The 21,066-nt window shown below is 39.7% G+C and overlaps 1 protein-coding gene across 4 annotated transcripts in view; it reads left to right on the top strand.

The window, feature by feature from the left end:
- LTBP1 (latent transforming growth factor beta binding protein 1) overlaps positions 1–21,066 on the top strand; it is a 687,127-nt gene that overhangs the window by 413,847 nt on the left and 252,214 nt on the right. For all 4 annotated transcript variants that reach the window (XM_006882359.1, XM_006882362.1, XM_006882361.1 and 1 more), the window contains one exon: positions 13,101–13,203. In XM_006882359.1, the coding sequence (XP_006882421.1) occupies positions 13,101–13,203 (103 nt within the window). The remainder of the gene's footprint in view (positions 1–13,100; positions 13,204–21,066) is intronic.

Raw genomic sequence — 21,066 nt, 5'->3', positions numbered from 1 at the left:
AGGAACAGCACAGGAGAGGAAGACCCCAGATGAGATTGATAGAGTAACAAGGACTATGGGGTAGGTGTGTCAAAGTTAATGAGTCTAGCTCAGGATAGGGCAGGCTTCAGAGCAATTCTACATACGGTCACTATGAGTTGCCAGTGACTTAATGGCACATAGAAGCAACAATAACATATTCAGGATAAAATGGGGAAGATATAGCATCTAAGGATTTAGTGTAGGAACTTTGCAGGCAGAGATGCTTAGGGTGCATTTCTATTCTTAGAATTCTTAGAACTGTCTCAGGAACTTCCCCACCCTTCCCTGGTTGCCCTATTACCTGTAAGGGAGCCTTCATGAGAATGTAGATTTGAGACTAGAGTGAATGTCAGTAGTCATCCTTACAGTTTTACCAGGTGGCTCCTTGGAGGCAAGGATTCTGAGGCTCCGTCTAACATACTTTGGGCGTGCTGTAAGGAGAGACCGGTCCTTGGAGAAGGACGTCATGCTTGGGAGGGTGCAGGGACAGCGCAGGAGGGGAAGACCCTCTATGAGGTGGATTGATTCAGTGACTGGGATAATCGGGTGGGTGTATCGGAGATGGTGCGATTGACAGGACAGAGCAGAGTGTAGGGCTGTTGTACATAGGGTCGCTATGAGTCGCAAGTGACTCCACGGCACATAACAACAACAACAACAAGTCCAGAGAGGTAAACTAATTTTGCATAAGGTTCTGTATTGAATTGAGACTTTGTGGTTTCTTGTCCAGTATTCTGTCTTTCTACTCTGGCTCACAGACCATCTCTTCTCTTCTGGGGATGGAGGATTCACAAGAAGTCATTACCATAATAGGGATAGCCTCTGGAGCTTTTTCTAATTAGAATGTCTCATGACCTGCAGTGGTCAAACATTTTGGGCCTAAGACAACTTGAAATGGATTCCCCTATTTTGGCTTCATGGTCCTCTTCTTCAGGCACTAAGACATACCTTAAGGCAAGAAAGGTCTTCATGTATTCCACTATTTGAATGTTAGCCATTTGATGTAACTATGTTGTCCTTCTTAAGCAGAATTAAAACAAAACCCAGGTTATTACAAACCTTTAGTAGCTTTTCCTCACTGAACATTTTCTTTACCCACCAGAACACTACAGTAATATATGAACATTTAGGGGCAGATAACAACAACGACAACAACAACAGTAATAAATGATCTCAGATCTTTCAATGAGAGATCTGGGGGGAAGATACTAATACTGGTTGAAAGCCTCATGTGTTGTAACCATGAGTCTCAAGGAGAGTGCGTCTCACTTTTATTGCTTTGGCCCTCTAAAGAGCTCTCTGAAAATGGATATTTTCTGTTCCATATCATAGATGAGTTGTTAGGTGGAGGAGATTTGAGAGATTTTTCTCATGGATGTGAAGGTTGAACTCTAAAAATGAACAGTTGAACCCCTGTCTAACTCTAAAAGCTATACCCTAGACCTTGATTCAGTCATGGGTCTATGCTGACATTGCTTTTCCCTTGGACCCATATATGCAGTTGGTGTAGAATGTGGTTGTGTCAAAAGGTCCAATTTACAATCTTCTTTGCATTATGTCAGAAATCAGCTTGATGGTACACAAAAGCAGTAGAGATAAATTTGACTGTTTCTGGACACATTTGCTGAGGAAAGCAGTAATATGTGCTGAACTCAAGAAAAACCTCTCAATTGTATTGTTTTCTATAATTGTAAAATAGCCCTTTTACTATTTGCTGGGAATGACCAAGGACCAGTGAAAAAGGGGAAGACCCTCAATGAGATGGATTGGCCAAATGGCTGCAACAGTGGACTTGAACATGGTGGAGATCAAGAGCATGGGACAAGATGACCAAGGTTCCAATCTGTTGTTCATAGGTGTGCTGTGAGTTGTAGTTGACAGTGGACTTGAGCACAGTGGAGATCGTGAGCATGGGACAGGATGAGCAAGGTTCTGATCTGTTGTTCATAGGTGTACCATGAGTTGTAGTTGGCTTGACAGGTTGTTGTTGACATCTAACAACAAGGAAAAATAACTATTTGTTTAGAGACCCTAGTAACACAGTAATTAAGTGTGTGGCTATTAACCAGATTAACAGCATGAACCCATCAGGAGAAAGACGTGGCAGTCTCCTCCCATAAAGCTAGGCTCCTTGGAAACCTAATGGGACAGTTCTAGTCTGTCCTGTAGGGTCACTGTGTTTGTTGTTATGTACCACTGAGTTTGAACTGACCAATAGTTGATCCCCCCAGTGGGTTTTCAGAGGCAATAAAAAAAAATCACACATCTATCTCCTGTGCAACAGCTGATGAATTGAACCATGTACCTTCAGGTTAGCAGCACAGATCTTTACTACTAGGGTACCAGAACTCTCTAAGGTCACTATGAGTTAGAATTAATATGGCAATAGCAGATTTGGTATTATGGGTTGAGAAACATCATTAATCGGCCTTTAGTTATTATCTAATTTAATATTTTTTTCTCTGATTATTACTGATTATGTTTGCCTGAAATAAATATTTTCCCCTGAATAGTGTATTTTTACTCTTAAAATTCTTTTTTACCTTTGAGAAGTACCAGAAAAAAGTAAATGATATTTGATAAAATCATTTAGTTTGTTCTTCCTCTTACTTCTCTTTCAATATTTGCTTGCCACTGTTTTAAAAAGAGGGAGCTCTAGTGGCCTATTGGTAAGGAGCTGTGCTACCAGATCAAAGATACATGGTTCAAATCTACCAGCTGCTCCGAGAGAAAGATGGGCATCAATGCATGTGCATTTACCTGCCTATCAAAACCCATTGGAGGGTCAGCAACAAGTTGGTTCCAGCTCGATAACACATAACAACTTTTAAAAGAAGGCACAGGATTCAAATCCACCAGCTTCTCCATGGGAGAAGGATGGGTAATCTTACCCCATTCAATTTACTCCTTTTGGAAACCCATTGGAGGACCAGCTATGAAGAGGTTCCAAATCGATGGTGCATAATAACTTTATAAAAGGAGAGTTCTGGTGGCTTTGTGGTAGGGAATTTCACTGCCAACCCAAAGGCATGTGATCTGAGTCCCATCAGTTGTTCTGGGGGGAAACAGTGGACAGTTTCCAACTGTGTGATTTACTGCCTCTGAATGAATATGTGCTGGAAGGTCAGCTGAGTTGATTCCGACTTTCTGATACATAACGACTCTATAAAGGTCAATCACTGTTGTCAGTCCATCTCATTGAGAATTTCTGCCCTTTTTTTTTAACTGACCTTTCTCCAAGAACTGCCCCTCTTGATAAGCTGCTCAAAGTAGAGGTTGGTTGTTTTTGTCTTTTTAATAGTGCCTGGCACACAGGCTGCAACAATAGATGTAAACAAGAGAGTGCAAGGACGGTGTAGGGTCAGACTGAGCTTCATTCTGTTGGGCATAGAGTCACACTATGGGCTGGAACTGACTTGATGACACTTACTGACACTCTGAAGATGGCAGTCATTTAGTTGGAAGTGATTACAAACTCTTTTGCTTTGGAAAGAAGCTATGATGCTTCCTTTCCCCTCTTTCCTTATTGACTTTCTATCCAGCAGTAAGTCTCATTCCAGTTCATTATTTGAGTTTGGAAAACTCTCCATGGCCCAGCTCCACCTCATTCTCTGATTTTCCTCACCCACCCGTTTTCTTTGTTCTTTCCCATTTGGTCTGTGTCCAGTGTCCTGACCTGCCCCTAGGGTCCTCTCCCAGTTGGTGGTCAATCCTGTGCTCCGTTGCGTGCTCCCAGCTCTCTGGACTCACTCTTCCTAGTAGACACATTGAGTCACTTCCTTCTTTCAGCTCTTGCCTAAACACATCCTGCTTACTCTTGCAAGAAAGGCAGTGAGTCAGACTTTTATTTCATGTTTTACCTCAGTGTAATATTAGTCTAGGAGTTAGTCTTAAATCAATTCTACTTTAGCATTTGGAAAAATTTTCTTAATGCAAACTGAAAGTATTTGAGACTTTGTTAAGTTATTGTTCCTGGTTATATTTTCTGATAAATTATTAGGATTATTTCAATATTACCTTTTTAAAAATTGGCTTAAAATAATGATCTTCATTGAGACATCTTCAGTAGTTAAGTAGCTAAACATTTAAAATAAATATATTTGAGAATCTGTCTAGTGTCCTTGTTTTAAACTGGCTGAAAGGTGAGATCACAAAGAGATACCAGCTAAGGGAATGAATGAGTTTGGGCCCAAGACCATACTCTGCTCACCAAACTCAGTCTTTGATCCATCTAACAAGGGTTTCCTTTTCCTAATCCCTGCACAGGCTGATGTACTAAGTAAAACTCTGCTTGGACATGTATCATTTAGTGTAGTCTGAACTCTGTGAGTTGAGATTGTTGTTGACTGTCGTCAAGTTGAGCATGACTCATAGCGACACTGTGAACAAAAGACCTGAAGCCTTTTTACAACTGTTGTCATTTTTCAAAGTTCATAGTTTCCAGAGGCATGTTGTTTAGGAAGTGGACTCCCAGAAAAGCTTGATGATGTGCCTAGCATCTATACTTACATAAAGAATTATTTAAGAAAAATATTAAAAACCTAACTCCAGGAGTTGTTCCAAGAGAGAAACTAAACTGGAAGTGGCTATAAGTATATAAATAGGCAAAGATATCTACATACCATTTCAATGAATACCCTCTGTCTTAATACTTTCTAATTGATCATAATGGCAAATCTTGTTTGCCAAATGAATTTTGAGCTACCATCCCAGCTCTTATATTTACAGAGACATCTAAAACACAACTGTAATAACATTTTAGAATATGTAATATCATATCACGAAAATACTGTGGGATTTCCTCAAAACTGTTGAACTGTAAAGACACATGTTTTAACTCAGGTTGATATTTGGAAAAGTGCATCATGCTTCAATCTATTAAAAGGTTTCACATTTTGTTTATACTGATTTTATAGAATAAAACTTACAACATGGGTATTGATGGAGAAGTTAAAATAGTCCTTCAGTGTTTTTATGCACTGAAGCAGAGTGTTACCACAGGTATGAAAACAGGAAGGCTTGATAGGTCATTTTTATGTACCCAGTTTTCTAGGCAATATGGTCCAGGTATAGGTGAAGTGAGACAGGGAGTAGCTGCCTTTTTCCCCCCTCTGTCTTCCATCTTAATTAGAGCATGTGTTCTCTAAGAAGAAACACACAATTGGATAAACATTAAGGGATTTTGCCTTTTGGGGAACGTAAGACAAAATTTAGGTGATTATGTATGTATATTCCCAGATCTAATCCTGGCATGACATGATGGCAAAAAAGTACTTAAAGTTTTCTTTGTTGCTTATGTCATTACGTGGACTGCAACTCACAGTGGCATTGTTGTTGTTGTTAGATGCCATCAAGTCGAGTATGACTCATAGCGACCCTATGAACAAGAGATCTGAACCCTGTTATATCCTGCGCCATCCTCACAATTCTTGACACACAAGAGCTCATTGCAGCAGTCACCATGTCCATCCACCTGGTTGAGAGTCTTCCTCTCCTTCACAGACCCTTCACCCTTCCCAACATCATGTCCCTCTCCAAGGAATAGCACCTCCTGTCAACATGTACAAAGTGTATTTGGTGAAGCCTCATCATTCTTGCCTCCAAAGAGCACTCCAGCTGCACCCTCTCTGAGACATATCTGTTTATTCTCTTGGCCGTCCATACAATGTTCAGTGCTCTTCTCCAACACCACAGCTCAAAGGCAGTTTTTCCTGTCATCCTTACTCATGGTCCAGCTCTCAGAATGACAAGAAATCAAAAGAGTTATTGCATTGAGAAAACCTGTCAAGGACCTCTTGAAAGTCCTAAAGAGCAGGAATATCAGTTTAAAGATGAAACTATGGTTGAAAACATCAAATTCCATGATATTTTCAGTTATGTCTTAGGCATGTTAAAGTTGGGCAATGACTAAGGTGACAGAAAAGAATCAATGTCTTTGAATAGTGATGTTGGGGAGGAGTATTGAATATACTGTTCACTGCACCATCTTTAAACAGATATTCCTGCTCTTTGGACTTTCAAGCGTTCCTTGACAGATACAAGTAAAATGAAATTGTTGACAATTTCAGTCTTTTCTCAGTCTCTCATAATTTTGCCTGTTGCTCTAGTGCTGAGGATTTTTTGTTTTCTTGATGGTGAGGTTTAATCAGTATTGAAGGCTGTAGTCTTTTGCTCTTCTTCAGTTTTTCAAGTCTTCTTCAGTTTCTGCAAGCATGGTTGTACCTTTTGCATAATGCCGGTTGTTGAGTCTTCCTCCAGTCCTGTTGCCACATTCTTCTTCATATAGTCCCGCTTTTTAAATTCTTTTTTCATCATGTAGTTTGAATAGATACAGAGAAAGGATACAGCCTTGAGGCACTTCTTAACTTATTTTAAAAGATGCAGTATCCTTTTGTTTTGTTCCAATGAGTGCTTTTTGTTTCATGTTCACATTCTATAAGACTACATGTAAGTGTCCTGGAATTCTCATTCTTCTCAGTGGTAGCCATAATTTATTATAATCAATGCAGTCAAAAGGCTTTGAATAATCAATATACAAAGGTAAACATCTTTTTGAATGGTCTACTCTAAGGATTCATCTGACCTCAATAATGATGCCTCTTGTTTGTGGTCTGTTCTGAATTCAGGTTGAATTCTGATAGTTATTTTCTTGATATATTGCTCCAACCATTTAAAAATACACTTTAGCAACATTTTACTTGTGTGGGATATGAACGATGAATAAAAACTGTGTATAGCAGTTTTCATTGTGTCAATAGAGTAATGGAACCTATCAGTATACACTGAGTATAGGAACTCTGCCCTGGCAGAAATCACAGGCGTCAACTGCTTCAGATCCTAGGTGTTCCTGAGAGATGCTCTTCTGGGCTTTCTATCTTCCATTGTTGAGGGATACTAATTATTGAAGCCATTTTTTCCCTCAGTTAGTTTAATGCCACCTTTCTGTGATTTAACACATTTTAGTCCTGCGCGTGCCCTCGTCATACAGTGAGCCACATCCTGCTTGACATATCTAAACACAGCCATCATGTCTACGCTTGATCTCCTCGGCTAAACTTTGTTCGGTTGCCTTCACAGGAGCTGGTGGCCAAGCTGTCATTTTGTATGCACTGCTCTAACCGTACCACACATTTGCTGAATCCTAGCACCAGATTGCACGAAAGGCCTCTGAAAGCACACGTGAAAGAGCACAACTGGCAGCTGAAAGGTTGGAAGTTTGAATTTTCCAGCTCCTCAGCAGGAGTAGGACACAATGATTTATCTTTGCTAAGATTTCACTGTGAAAATCCTTTGGGGTCAGTTCTATTCTCTCACGTGAGAACTCTGCGGTCAATATTGATCAATGGCAACAAACCAAGACAACATTGATCTTCTAGTGCCTCCTAATCTTCAGTCTGGAGTTCTGGAACTGTTTTTTAAGGCTTATTTGATAGATCTTTGTTTCTAATTTGATGTAGATCTAAGAATTATTCTAGAAGAGCTCCCTAAATACCAGATTAGACCATTTCTCCTGGATTGCATATAGATAAGCTGGCTTCTGAAATAAATGACAGGCAGGTTTGCCAAAAAAAAAAATGTACTGAATAATTCACAGGGGAAAAAATGTTTATTTGTGCTTTTATGTGCACGACTTACCTCAGACTGTGCATAAAATTGTAGCTTGAGGAGAATGAGGCAGACCTGCAGGGCAGGGGTGAGGAGCAGGAATGGATTCTGGTCAGGGACTACCTTCCTGGGCTAGACTGAGCTGAACGAGACCCTGAGCTTCTGTTTCGTGCTGGTGCGTGGTGAAGCAGGCCTGCACACAGACTGTCCCAAGAACTGCTTCAACCAAGTGAGTTTGCACTGACTGGCTGGCAGCTGCTGCACCAGGGCCAGGGTAGAGGCAGCTTTTCTTGTGTCTTGGCTTTTCTCTGGGCTGTGGGAGGGGCATCCATTGCCAGAGTTGGGGAGGAAACACCAAATGCATTGTTGTTCTGCTTTATACATCTCCCTTGATTCTAATAAAGGCAGCAACTGGAAAAAAAAAATTATAGCTTGACAGAAAGTCTGTGTGATTATGGCTTACCAAGAATCATCTTCTCTCCCCAGAGAAGGACATTGGGAATTCTTGTTGTAAGCTGCCATCGAGTCTACCTCATCTTTTTGTACCTCCTTGTGCAGTAAAAGAATTGGCAACCTCATCTTGCGCTTTCTTCGCGTTCAGTGATGAGTTAGACCACTGTGAGCCCACTCGCAGGGTTTTCACTGCCCAGTTTGTGAAAGCACATAGCCAAGCCTCTCTTCCTACTCTGCCTTAGTCTGGAAGTTCTGCTGGCACCAGATCAGCATTACACAGGCCTCCACAGATGTCCTCTTCCGTTTGACCCTCTCCAGTGTGTTCCTTTGGTCTGGAAGAGGCATAATCCTTCTTTCAACTTCCTCTCCTTTATGCACTTCCTCGTCCCTGGACAAGTCTTAGTGGTGTTTGATGGCCTCTTGAATAGGAGCCCTGAACGTGCCTTAGAGACCTCTCTAGTGAAGTTTCTGATCTCACTGGTGCCTCTTCATCGTTAACTGGCTAGGAGGGTGTACAGAAGGCTTTGAGCTTTGCTGTCACCATGACTCCTTTCCCAGCAATCTCTGCAGACCTATCTTTGAGGAGAACACACAGTACTGTGGTACCACCTCCGCTACCTTGTATTTCATCAGTCTGGATGGCTTGTGCTGCTCTTGGCTGTAGACCTGCAAAAACAAAGCCATGGGAGAAAGCAGCCTGAGTCTTGTAATGAAAACCTTGTACCTTTTGGAGGCCTGGTGGAGAGAAAAGATTTATTTTTGCCCTACCAAATAAAACATTCTAGGAATCAAGGTGAAAATTGGATTTTAACTGCTACTAAAATTCTGAGCATATAAAATCACCAAGTGTTGAGTGTGTTTGCTTGATTAAGGGAAGAAACTAAAAATCCTAGTATCTGGTTGATGAACATGTGATATTGACAGGTGTAAAAAATAAATCAAACACTTTATATAGCTAGAAATAAACAGTAAGCATGTGTTGGCAGCCAACCACAACAGTGGAGCCCTTTGTGTTGTAGCTATTGTTTTGTTCCCAGTGTTGGTCCAGGAGCAGTGTTATTCCCTCTTCTTCCAGCCTTCATCTTTCAGGGTTAAGTCCTCCATGATTAAGCCAGAGGCATCAGGAGCTACTTGACTCGAGGCCAATGTGTTCACCTTTCTTCTCTCAGACTCCCATTTATGTGTTTCTTTACCTCTCTTTTTTCATGTCTCTGTCTTTTGCCTGCCTTCTTCTTGCCTCTTCACTTACTCTACCTGTCTTATCAAAATACCTTCTTGTGTTCAAACTTAGGGCATTGTCTTAGGTGGTTGTTCACTTGTGAGTGTGATGGACTTCCAGCTCTGGGGGTTTCCCATGTTACAGAAGGTGAAGCACTGAACCCAGAGATGTACTTCCAGACTAGACCTCAGCAAGTCAGTATCTTGTGTCTCGGGGCTGGAGCCTGACACCCAAGTGTCCCTGAGTAAATGTGTATAGAATAGGTTGTTATGCAAGACAGGTTCTCTCCATCTGAAGCCATGTTCTGTGTCTGTAGTGACCACCACCCAGGGTTCATGGGAGTGACACTGGGGCCTTATTAACATAGACTAAGGAGCTTTGAGGATGTAGTGTAGTCTGTAGGGAGTAGCATTAACTCAAAGGTAGAGCCTCTCTGGTGGTTTCCCCTCTTGGAGGCTCTGCCGGAGGAAGACGGGCAGTCTCTTCCTGTGTGGTTCATAGCTTCGAAAACCCTCTGCATGGTCAAACAGTGACCCCATTCTGATTTGACAGCATCCAGTTGAGATGAGGGCTTTTATAATGTGTGCATTCTTCAGAATTAGGTGTCCTTAAGTTTCAGCTAAAGAAAGGCATTGTTTTGGTACAACAGAATTGCTTGACTTAAGATGTTTTTAGTATAAGCTTTTATTTCAGGGAGTGTCTTCATGGTCACTGCGTCAGTGTTTTTTGATGAACCTCAACTCTTTTGCAGACCCTCAACTTTTCCAAGCATGATGTCCTTTTCCAAGAACTGGCTCCTCTTGACAACATACCCAAAGTTGTTGTTGTTGTTGTTGTTGTTGTTATGTGCCTTCGGGTCGCTGGCAACTCATAGCGACCCTGTGTACAACAGCCCTAAACTCTGCTCTGTCCTGTGCCAATTGCACTGTCTCTGACTCCCCCATCCCGATTACCCCTGTCAGTAAATCAATCCACTTCATAGAGGGGCTTCTTCTCCTGCGCCATCCCTCCACCCTACCAAGCATGATGTCCTTCTCCAAGGACCAGTCCCTCCTTACAACATGTCCAAAGTATGTTAGACGGAGCCTCAGAATCCTTCTCTCCAAGGAGCCACCTGGTTTAACCCTTTCCAGGATGAATCTGTTTGTTTTCTTAGCTGTCCATGGTACCCTCAATACTCTTCTCCAGCACCACAGCTCAAAGACATCAGTTCTCCTTCTATCCTCCTTGGTCATTGTCCAACTTTCTGATGCATAACAAGTGACAACAAAGACCATAAAGTTTTCCTGTTCTTATCTCTAAGGAGGAACCTCATTGTACTTCCTTCAAGATACTTCTGTTTGTTCTTTTGGTGGTCTGTGGATACCCAGCACTCTTCTCCAACACCACATCTCAAAGGCTTCTGTCATCAGAAGAAGCAACTGAAAATACCTCAGGAAAAGAGAGGTCTGGAAAAAAGGAAGAAGTGTTCTAGGGAGAGGAAACAGCTTTTGGAGAGACAAATTTCATTCAGAAAAGAAAGAGTTTTTCATTTTAACCAGGAAGACAGATTTAGGCAGTTGAGGTGGCTGAAGAGAAAGTTGTAAAGATTTTCCAACAGGAATAAAAATGCTTGTTTAGTAATCAAAAGTTTAAAGGTTTGAGTCCACCCAGAAGTATCCGAGAAGAAAGACCTGGTGATCGGTTTCTGTAAAATCAGCCATTGAAAAACCTGTGGACCAGTTATGCTTTCACGTATATAAAGTTACCATGAGTTCCAATAGACTTGATGGCAGCTAGGTAAGGGATTTGAAATTTTCAAATAGTGTAGAGTCACTGAATGTTTTTAATCAATCATATGATCAGATTTGTCATTGGAAAGTTCTGGATGTCATTTAAAAGATATTGTAGAGCTGGAGGTAGAGAAAAGTAGACCTCTTAGAAGTTTTACATCTCCCCATGAGACAGCAATGTGTTCCTGGGCTTTGCTGGGACAGAGTGATGCAGTTTGGTGGACCATGCTGCTTACTGGCCTTTGCATTTGCACGTAGAAAAGGAATGTTGTTCTAGGGCCTTCCTCACCCACTGAATTGATGGAACTTTGTAGTTGTTGTTATGTGCCATTGAGTCAACTACAACTCATAGCAGCTCTATGATCAATAACTCTGAACCTTTTCCTATCTGAGCCAACCTCATATTCTCAGACATGCCTAACTGTGTTGCCACATTCACTTTGTAAGTCTAACATACTCCGAGTCTTCCTCTTCTGTACTGACCCTTTATCCTTCAAACATGATGTCTTTCTCCAAGGACTGGTCCCTCCTGGTGGCATGCCCAAAGTATGAGAAACAGAGCTTCAAAATCCTTGCCTCCAAGGAGCAAACTGGTTTTATCCTCACCAGGACAGACTTATTTATTCTCTTGGCAGTCCATGGTACGTTCAGTACTCTTCTCCAGCATCACAGCTCAAAAGCACCTGTTTTCCTTCTGTCATTTTTAGTCATTGCCCTACTCACTGATGAATAGCAAGCAATCAAGAAGACCATGGCCTGGATCAGGCACTTCTTAGTCTCTAGTGTGACACAGTTGCTCTTTAGTAACTTGGAGAGATCATTGACAACAGATTTTCCCAGTGCAAGTCATCTTTTGATTTCCTGACTGACAAGAATGTTGATTGTGGATCCAAGCAAGATGAATTTCAGTTCTCTCCTCTTCTAAATTATTCTGTTGCTGTGCTTGTATCAGTAACTGTATGCTAGTATTTGACAACTAGAGTTTCTCTAGTGCTTCGAGTCCTACTATGTGCACCTAAAATGGACTTGGTGAAATCTGCCAGCACTTCCCAACCTTGGGTGATGTTCCTGGACTGGACTGCTTGGTTACTTGGGAGCCTGTGTTGTCTGCTAGATCTGATCTGGTTGGGGCCAGCTTTCCGTGTGGTGTCCTCCCATCCTGTCCCTCTTCTGGCACCAGTACCAGGTGCAGTTAAGTTGCATAGGGATCATACATGCTGCAGAGAACTACTGCACAGGGTTTTTACATTTGTGGCCTTTCCACACCAGATAATCAAGTCTTCCTCCTTTGTGTGGGTTGAACAACCAGGCAGAAGTTACCAGCAAGCACTTCAGTGTTTGTGCAACTCGGGGACTCAGATCTCTGCTTAGGCTTTTGTATTACAGCTATATTGCCAGAAGCATCTTGCACAGGGCCCTGTTCCACATCTTCTAGTTTTGTGCATACATCACACCCTTCGAACTCCACACAGAGAAAATGAAATGGACAGAAGAAACTAAAACTTAAAAGTTTGCACTGATCTTTTCAATTTCCAGATACTTAGTTCCTGGAGAAGGATGTCCTGTTCGGTAAAGTGATAAAAAGTAAGCTGACCTGACACAGTGACAGCAACAGTGAGCTTAACTGAGTGCAGCAGAGTTTGTAACGATGGAGCTGGAGAGAGCAGAAGTTTGTTCAATTCTCCGTGGCTTTGCTATGAATCCGAGTCAACTCTAAGGCACTTAGCAACAAAAAAACATTAAGATTAAAATGGCATTGGAAAATTGAAGTTTCCAAAGTGCTCCGAGCAGTGACAGATATCCACTGGATTCTGAAAATGCCAAAGAGCTCTTGTTTGAAAATATGCTTGTTCATTTTAGTGCCGTAGAAATTCTGTTCTGGTGTTTTGTTTCAGAGATTTATAGCTCCCTCCCAATTGTATTGATAACAAGGGAACTGTTTTATAACGTGACTGTGAAGCACAGCAGTGCTCTAGAGAAGAATGTCTAGCTCTCCATTAACCCTCAGATTTCACACCTAATCATTGCAGTGTGGCAAACCGCTCCCTGGCCTTTCAAAGCAAGAGGACTGCTGTGGGACTGTGGGCACCTCCTGGGGCTTTAACAAATGCCAGAAATGCCCCAAGAAGCCAGGTAAGTGGCATACCAATGCACCTTTACAGGTTAATGTCAAATATGTATTATAACAGATGTTTTATTGAAGAGGCAACATTAGATTTTCAGAGTACTCCAATCAGATTCTAGAAGGTAGTCTTAAAATTGTCATTTTTAGAAATCTTGCCAGTCTGAGGACATTTTCATATTTATTGTATTTTCTGTTGGTTTTCAATAAGAAATGCTATCCCATGCCTTCTCCAGTTGAATTCCTTAAAAAATGAAAAGTTTTTAAAAGTTGATAAACTAAAATAGCTTTTCTTTTTTTTACTGAGGTGAAGAAAAAAGGAGATTTCATTTAAAATAAGAAATGCCTGAAATGGTTTTTATTTGTATTCACAATTTATATTATAGTTCATGTTGTTATAAAATAGAATGAGAAAAATTTTAATTTCTAGGACACACTTCAATACCACAACTTAAATGCATCAGTCCCTCTTCTGGTGTGGTGCTGGAGAAAAGCACAGAACATACTATAGACGGCCAAAAGAACAAACAAATATGTCCCAGAGAGGGTGCAGCCAAGTGCTCTGTGAGGCAAGAATGATGAGGCTTTGTCTCACATCCTTCGGACATGTTACTAGGAGGGGCTATTCCTAGGAGAGGGAGAGGAGGGACATGATGCTAGGGATTGTGGAGGGTCCGGAAAGAGAGGAAGACCCTTGACCAGGTGTATTGACATACTGCTGCAATGAGCTCTAATGTGTCAGGAAGTGTGAAGATGGCTCTGGATAGGACAGGGTTCAGATCTTTTGTTGATAGGGTTGTTATGAGTGGTACTCTACTTGGTGGTACTTAAAAACAACAGGATGCACTACTTTCCCCTTATCTTATTCGTCATTATTTCAGCATAGTCTTCAGTGGCCTACTGCAAATATGCATACCCACTTACTTTGATTGGGAGCTCTGGTGTTGTAGTCCCTCAGAAGTTAGGATACCAACCCAAAGGCCGCCCTTTTCTAGTAGTTCAAATCTACCATTATCTTGTTGGATAAAGGATGCGCCATCTCCTCCCATACAATTACAGCCTCAGAAACCTGCTGGGAAGTCAGCGAGGAGTCGGTTCAGACACTGCAATAATTCTGAGGCTTTTAAAAGTGTTTTCATTAGTTTAGAAAGGCTGTTTTCACACTCTCTTTGGTTAGTTAAATTTGGGGTTGCATTTTTTTCCATTATTTTTCCAAATTAGGGTTTGTCTTTTTAGTTTTAAAAATGTAACATTAACTCTGAAACACTAATTTGTAATAATTTTTTTTTTTTCAGAAAGATAATGCTAACTTGTTTTTAGCTTTATCATGCTGATTCTATGTTTTGGGAGTACACCAAGTGAGATTTTTTTCTCAGTAAGCTTCCTTTGTCTTTTCTTACTGAAATACTTCATGCATTAAGGCCTTTCTCATATGCTTCACTTGGGTGCTTTTATGTACTCTTCCTAAAGAAATGGTGATTTCTACTTTTATATTCTTCACTGCCTTTAAAATCAGTGTGTTCAGTTTAAAAGTTGCCAACTTGGAGTCACCATTGCATTTTCTTTTCTTAAATACTATTCTGCCTTCTACCTCCAGTATTGTTGTTGTTGCTGTTTACCATTGGGTCAGAACCAGCTCACAGCTGACCCTTCAGCAGGTCTTCAGAGGCTGTAAGCCACATGGAACAAGATTTCCCATCTTTTTTCACAGAGCAGACGTGAGGTTAGAACAGCATGCCTTTGGGTTGGCAGTCTAACTCCATAGCACTAAGCCACCAGAGCTCCCCAACTCCATAAATAGTTTCAAATAATTATCTCAATTTATTATTTTTCTAGATTGTTTGCTACCAGCTTATTTGATTCAATTTGTTGATGTTTCCTATGTCTTAGAGGACTGGTTTGTGCAAATGCCTACTTACCAGTATTTCTGCTAATTCCTCATTTTGATAAAACAGCACATAAAATAGAGTGTTCAGTATGAAGACTATGTCCATGATGTACTTTTAAAAGCTGTTATGGTAATGATTTGCAGTGTGATTTTTCTAGCAAGTGGACTGGGAGAATAGTTTGCCCAAAATTATTTTGGCAACCTCTCTAGAAGCATACCTAGGGAATGGTTGGCATCATTTAAAAATGACTTGGAGTTTGGAATTTGGTAGACCTGAGTTTGACTCCGAGTCATTTACTCTTTTGGTCAGACTTGGAGATTAAACAAACAGCAAGCTGTCTGTCTATGTCTCTCTGTATTTTAATTTTTAAACTTTATTTCCTTTCTTATTCACTTTCTCTGCACCGCTTGCCTTGCATGCTTGTATGTAGGAGAAGTATATGGAAGGTGGTATAGTTCCCACATTTCAGTTAAAAGATTGAGGGCGAGAGAAGAAAGGTTGTTACAACTTTGTTTTGAACTAAGTTGATGTTCTTAATACTTTTTCCATCTTCTCTTTTCTTTTCCTTTTCATATCCCCTAGTAATTTTCCCCCCTTCTTTAGTCCAAATCTCAAAAGCAACAGGAATGATAGAAAGCAGGAGTCAAGAGAACTATAAAGCTCTTTTTTTTTAAAAAAAATAAAAATTTTCTATACTATTATTCACTTCTATACAATTGTTCACATGCATAGTTTTATTCATGTACATTTTGTTTAAGACAATCATTTCTGTACCTTGTCTTTTGTATAATGTATTATTACTGATCTTTTATTTCTCCATCTCCTCAAGACCATTGCACCTTACGTATTTCTTTGCTTCCCCATCCACCTCCTAATTTGCTGTGATTTCCTCTTCATTCTTGTACCCCCTTCTCCTCTTTCCCTTTTTAGCAGGTATATCTATCTTGTTCTGTTGCCTATGCAGTAGCCATATTGTCTATCTCTATTCTTCCCAGGTTGATGTGCTATTGTCTTGGTAACCTTGTCATGTTTGTTGTCTACCCATTACATTTCTGTTCTTCTCCCCACCCCAACCCTCACTTACCTTCCTATGATCACAGCAACAATCTTATGGAATATTTGTCATTTAGTGACTGAGTTAATTTCACTCAACATAATTCTCTCTAGACTCTCCCATGTTGTTTTGTACTTTATAAATCCTTCTTTGTTCTTTAGTGCTGCATAGTATTTCATTGTGCGAATATACTACAGTTTTTCTATCCATTTGTTTATTCATCAGCATTAGAGCATTTCCCATTTTCTTGCTATTCTGAATAATGCTGTTATGAACATAGGTGAACATATCTCTGTTTTTCTCAGCTCTGATTTCCTTGGAGTATATTTCCAGGAGTGGAATAGCTGCGTCATACAGGATTTTTAGGTTCAGATTACTGAGGAAATGCTTAACCGCCTTCCTCAGCGGTTAGAAGGCATAGTTGGTACAATTTTACAGTCCCAACAGCAGTGTATGAGAGTTCCAATATCTTCATATCCTCTCCAGCTTTTTTTTTTGCTGTACTATTTGCTGTACTCACTTTGCTACTGCTAAGTGAGAGTTCTCATTTTTTTAATTTGTTTTTTTTTTCCTTTCTACAAGTTTATTTACAAATTTCTAATACATTGTTTTCAAGAACAGATTCTTCCAATTTCCCTCACTCCTCCATCCATCAAATTGTACAGCCCCATGATTAAACCCCCACCCTCCCTGCACATCCTCATCTCTCTGTTTCCACCCTCTCCCAGCCCTCTTGGATCCTTATGCTCCTTCTACAATAATGGTCTTATACAATGTTTATCCTTATGGGACTGAGTTAGTTCACTCACCGTAATGCTCTCCAGTCCTCCCAAGTTAGGTCATAATTTACAAAATCATTGCTCCTGCATGCTGAATAGTATTCCATTGTGTGAATGTACCATAATTTCTCAATCCATTTGTTTGTGGTTGGACATTTAGGCTGTTTCCATGTTCTTGTGGTGGTGAATAATGCTGCCATGAACAGATATCTCAATTTTGTGTGGTTTTTAACACTTCTTCATGTATATGTTGATCATTCAAATGTCCACTGAAGATTCTTTTCATGTCATTTGCCTATTTTGTTATTGGGTTATTATATTGTGGCGATGGTGGTGGTGGTATTGTTAGATGCTGTCAAGCCAAGTACGAGTTACAGCAATCCTGTGAACAACAGATCTGAACCCTGTCTTATCTTGTACCATCCTCATCATCTCTGGCACACTTGAGCCTATTGCTACAGTCATTGTGTCAGTCCATCTCATTGAGAGTTTTCTCTTTAGCTGACCTTCCATCTTTCCTACTGTGATGTCCCTTTCCAAGGAATAGCCTTTACTAACAATGTGCCCAAAGTATATGAGATAAAGCTTCGCCATCCTTGCTTCCAAGAGTGTTTTGGCTACACTTTTCCCGTGACATACTTTTTTGTGCTTTGGGCAGTTCATGGGATAGTCAGTACTGTTCTCGAGCACAATTCGCAGTAGTTCTTTTTCTGCCATCCTTATTCATTGTCCAGCTCTTAGAGACATAACAAGTAATTGGAGAGATCATGACTTGAATCAGGTGCACCTTAGTCTTCCAACAAACATCAAATCTCATCAGTAATTTAGAGTTCCTTGACAGCAGACTTACTTATTGCAGAACATCTGCTTTCCTGACAGCTGATACCAAGTGTATGGATTGTCAATCCAAATAAGATGAAATAGTTGACAATCTAAATCTTTTCTCCATCATGATGTTGATTATTATCTCAGTGTGAAGGTTTTTGTTTCCTTGATGTTGAGATGCAATCCATATTGAAGACTGCAGTCTTTGATCCTCTGCAGAAAGTGTTTCAAGAGTCTCCTCATTTTTAACAAGCAAGGTTGTATCACCTGCATACTGAAGGTTATTGATGAGTGTCCCTCTGATCCTGATGCCACAATCTTCTTCATAGGTTCTCTAATGATTTACTCAGCGTATACATTGAATAGGTATGGAGAAAGGATACAACTGTAATATACTCCTTTCTTGATTTTTAATCTATAGTGTTTCCTTGCTCTGTTTTGACAACAGCTTCTGGTCTACATATAGGTTTTATATCAGCATAATCTTGGGATTCTCATTCTTATCAAAGTTAGCTGTAGTTTCATATGATCCGTACAGTGAAATACTTTTGCATAGTTAATAAAATACCAGTAGACATTCTTTTGGTATTGTCTGCTTTCAGCCAGGATCCATCTGACATCAGCAGTGATATCTCTGGCACCACAGCCTCTTCTAAACTCAGTTTGAACCTCTGGCAGTTCTCTCTTAATGCACTGTTCCAGCCATTTTTCTTTTTTTTTTCTTTCTTTATGGGTCTCATAGTATGCTGTAAACTTTAGTTATGAGAACTTTGTGTGAAATGTCACTGTCAAATCTCCGGTCTGGCTTTCTTTTTAACTTTATTGGGAAAAGTTTTTTATGCATGCAGACATTTGACTTTTAGAAAGTCCCATTCATCAATTTTATCCTCTCCTGATTCTGCTTTTTTTATTCTATTTGCAAGCCCATTTATGCTGAAGTCCAGGGTTTTTAACTTTGTTCTAATTTTGATTCTTTCATTTGATTCCTAGATCTCTGAACCATCTTGAGTTGGTTTTTGTATGATAAATTGTGGATCCTGTTTCAGTTTTCTCTAGTAAAATGTCCAGACTTCCCAGCATCATTTGTTGAAGAGATTGTCATTTTCCTGTTTAATAGGCCTGTTTTCTTGTCAAATATTAATTGGTTATAGTTAGATGATTTATGTATTTTCCATTGTACTAATGCCATGCTGTTTGGGTTACTACAGCTGGGTAGTTGGTGTTGAAATCAGAGAGTGTGATGCCTTATTTTTCAGAGGAACTTTTCTTATTTGAAGTCTCTTTCTTTCCCAAATAAAACTGCAAGTTCACTTTTCTCTCTTTTTGAAGAATGAGTTTTGTGTTTGTAGTGGAGTTGCATTGAATGTGTAGATTGCTTTTGGTAGAATTGCCATTTTCACAAGGGTGATTATTCCTGCCAGTGAAATATGGACTAATTTTCCAAAGCCCAAAACAGCAACAACCTATTGTCTCTTATAGTAGTGTGTTGTAGTTTTCCTTATTAAGATTTTGCATGTCTGTGGTTAGGTTTGTTTCTAAGTATTTTATCTGCTGTTGACTATTGTAAATGGTACTGTTTTTCTTATTTCCTTTTCAGTGCTTTCTTTGCTGCTGTAGAGAAATCCACACCAAGAAATCCAAGTGTTTTAATGAGGAAGGGCTGTTGGATTTTGTCAAAAGGCTGATAGGGATTTTTTGGGGGTTTTTTTTCTTTCATCTTTTCATCAGTTGCTAGAATCATGCAGTTCTTATTATTTGCATTAAAGTAATGAATTACATTGATTATTTTTTCTTATGTTGAGCCATCTTTGCATACCTATTGTGAATCACACTTTGTCATAATGATTTTTTTTTTAATTAGCTTTTCAATTCTCTTGGCCAGGATTTTGTTAAGGATTTTTGCATCTATGTTCATGAGAGATACTTGTCTGTACTTTTCCTATTTGGTAATATCTTTGAGTATTAGGGTTATACTTGCTTCATGGAAAGACTCTGGGAGTGGTCCTTCCTTTTCTATTTTTTTTTTAATAATTTAAGTAGAATTGGTGATCTCTGAATGTTTGGTACAATTCAGCCATGAAGCCATCTGGTCCATGATATTTTTTTGGGGAAAGTCTTTTTATGATGTGCTCAATTTCTTCTTTTGTGATGGATCTGTTCAGGTGTTTTGCATCTGCCCGTATCAGTCTGGAGATGTCCATGACAGCAGATTTTCCCAATGCAGCTCATCTTTTGATTTCCTGGCTGCTGGTGTTAAGAGTGTTGATTGTGGATCCTAGCAAGCTGTAATTACTAACAACCTCAATCTCTTCTCCATCTCTTATGGTGCTGCCAGTTGGCCCAGTGGTGAGAATCTTTGTCTTCTTGATGTTGAACTTCAATCCATATTGAAGACTACAGTCCTTGACCTTTTGTAGCAAGTGCTTCAAGTCTTCTTCAGTTTCAGCAAGCAAGGTTGTATCATTTGCATATTGTAGGTTGTTAATGGGTCTTCCTCCAGTCTTGATGTCACACTCCTCATAATGTCCTGCTTCCCGAATGAGCTGTTCAAACTGAGTAGGGCATGAATTTCAAGGAATTTATTCTCATTTCCCCTATGTTTTTAAATTTTTCAGGATACCGTTTTCTGTAATATTCCAATATAATATATTTAATTTCATTTGGTTCTGTTGTGATGTCACCCGTCATTTCTTAACTAATTTATCTTTCTTTTTTTAAATTTTGTTAAGTTTTCCAATGGTTTGCCAATTTTAATGACCTTTTTGAAAAACCAGCTCCCAGTCTTATTATTTCCTGTTTGTCTTTTTAATTTCAAATGATTCTGTTGGATGTCACCTCTTTCATTTCTTAGCCGAGTTACTTGTGTATTTTCTTAAGTTTGCCAGTGGTATGTCTAATTTATTTACACTTTTGAAGAACAAGCTCCTGGTCTTGTTGATGGCTTCAGTTGTTTTTTTCTTTTTTCTAGCCATTGATTTCAGATATTATCTTTATGGTTTCCATTATTTTAAATGCTGTGGGAATATATCGTTGTCCTTTTTTTATTTTCTGGACATGTTCAGTTAAGTAGTTTATTTTGCTTTTTTTCTTCTTATGTATTTACTTATTACTATGAACTGCCCTCTGAGGACTGCCTTTGCTTTGTCCCTTAGATTTTTATATGTGTATTTTCATTTTTCAGTCATTTCAAGGAGCTTTTTAAATACTGTTTGTATTTCTTCTGCCACTCAGTAGTGCTCAATCAAGATGTTACATGGATAGGGTTTTTTTCTCCTTTATCCTCTTGTTATTAACTTTCAGCTTTATGGCATTGGGTCTGAAAAATAA

The sequence above is a fragment of the Elephantulus edwardii genome, unplaced genomic scaffold (genome assembly GCF_000299155.1).
Source record: "Elephantulus edwardii isolate Elephantulus edwardi_28Jun2011 unplaced genomic scaffold, EleEdw1.0 scaffold00019, whole genome shotgun sequence".
NCBI classification, from domain to species: Eukaryota; Metazoa; Chordata; class Mammalia; order Macroscelidea; family Macroscelididae; genus Elephantulus; species Elephantulus edwardii.
The sequence above is the reverse complement of the archived record's forward strand: the minus strand, read 5'-3'. Positions and strand labels throughout refer to the sequence as shown.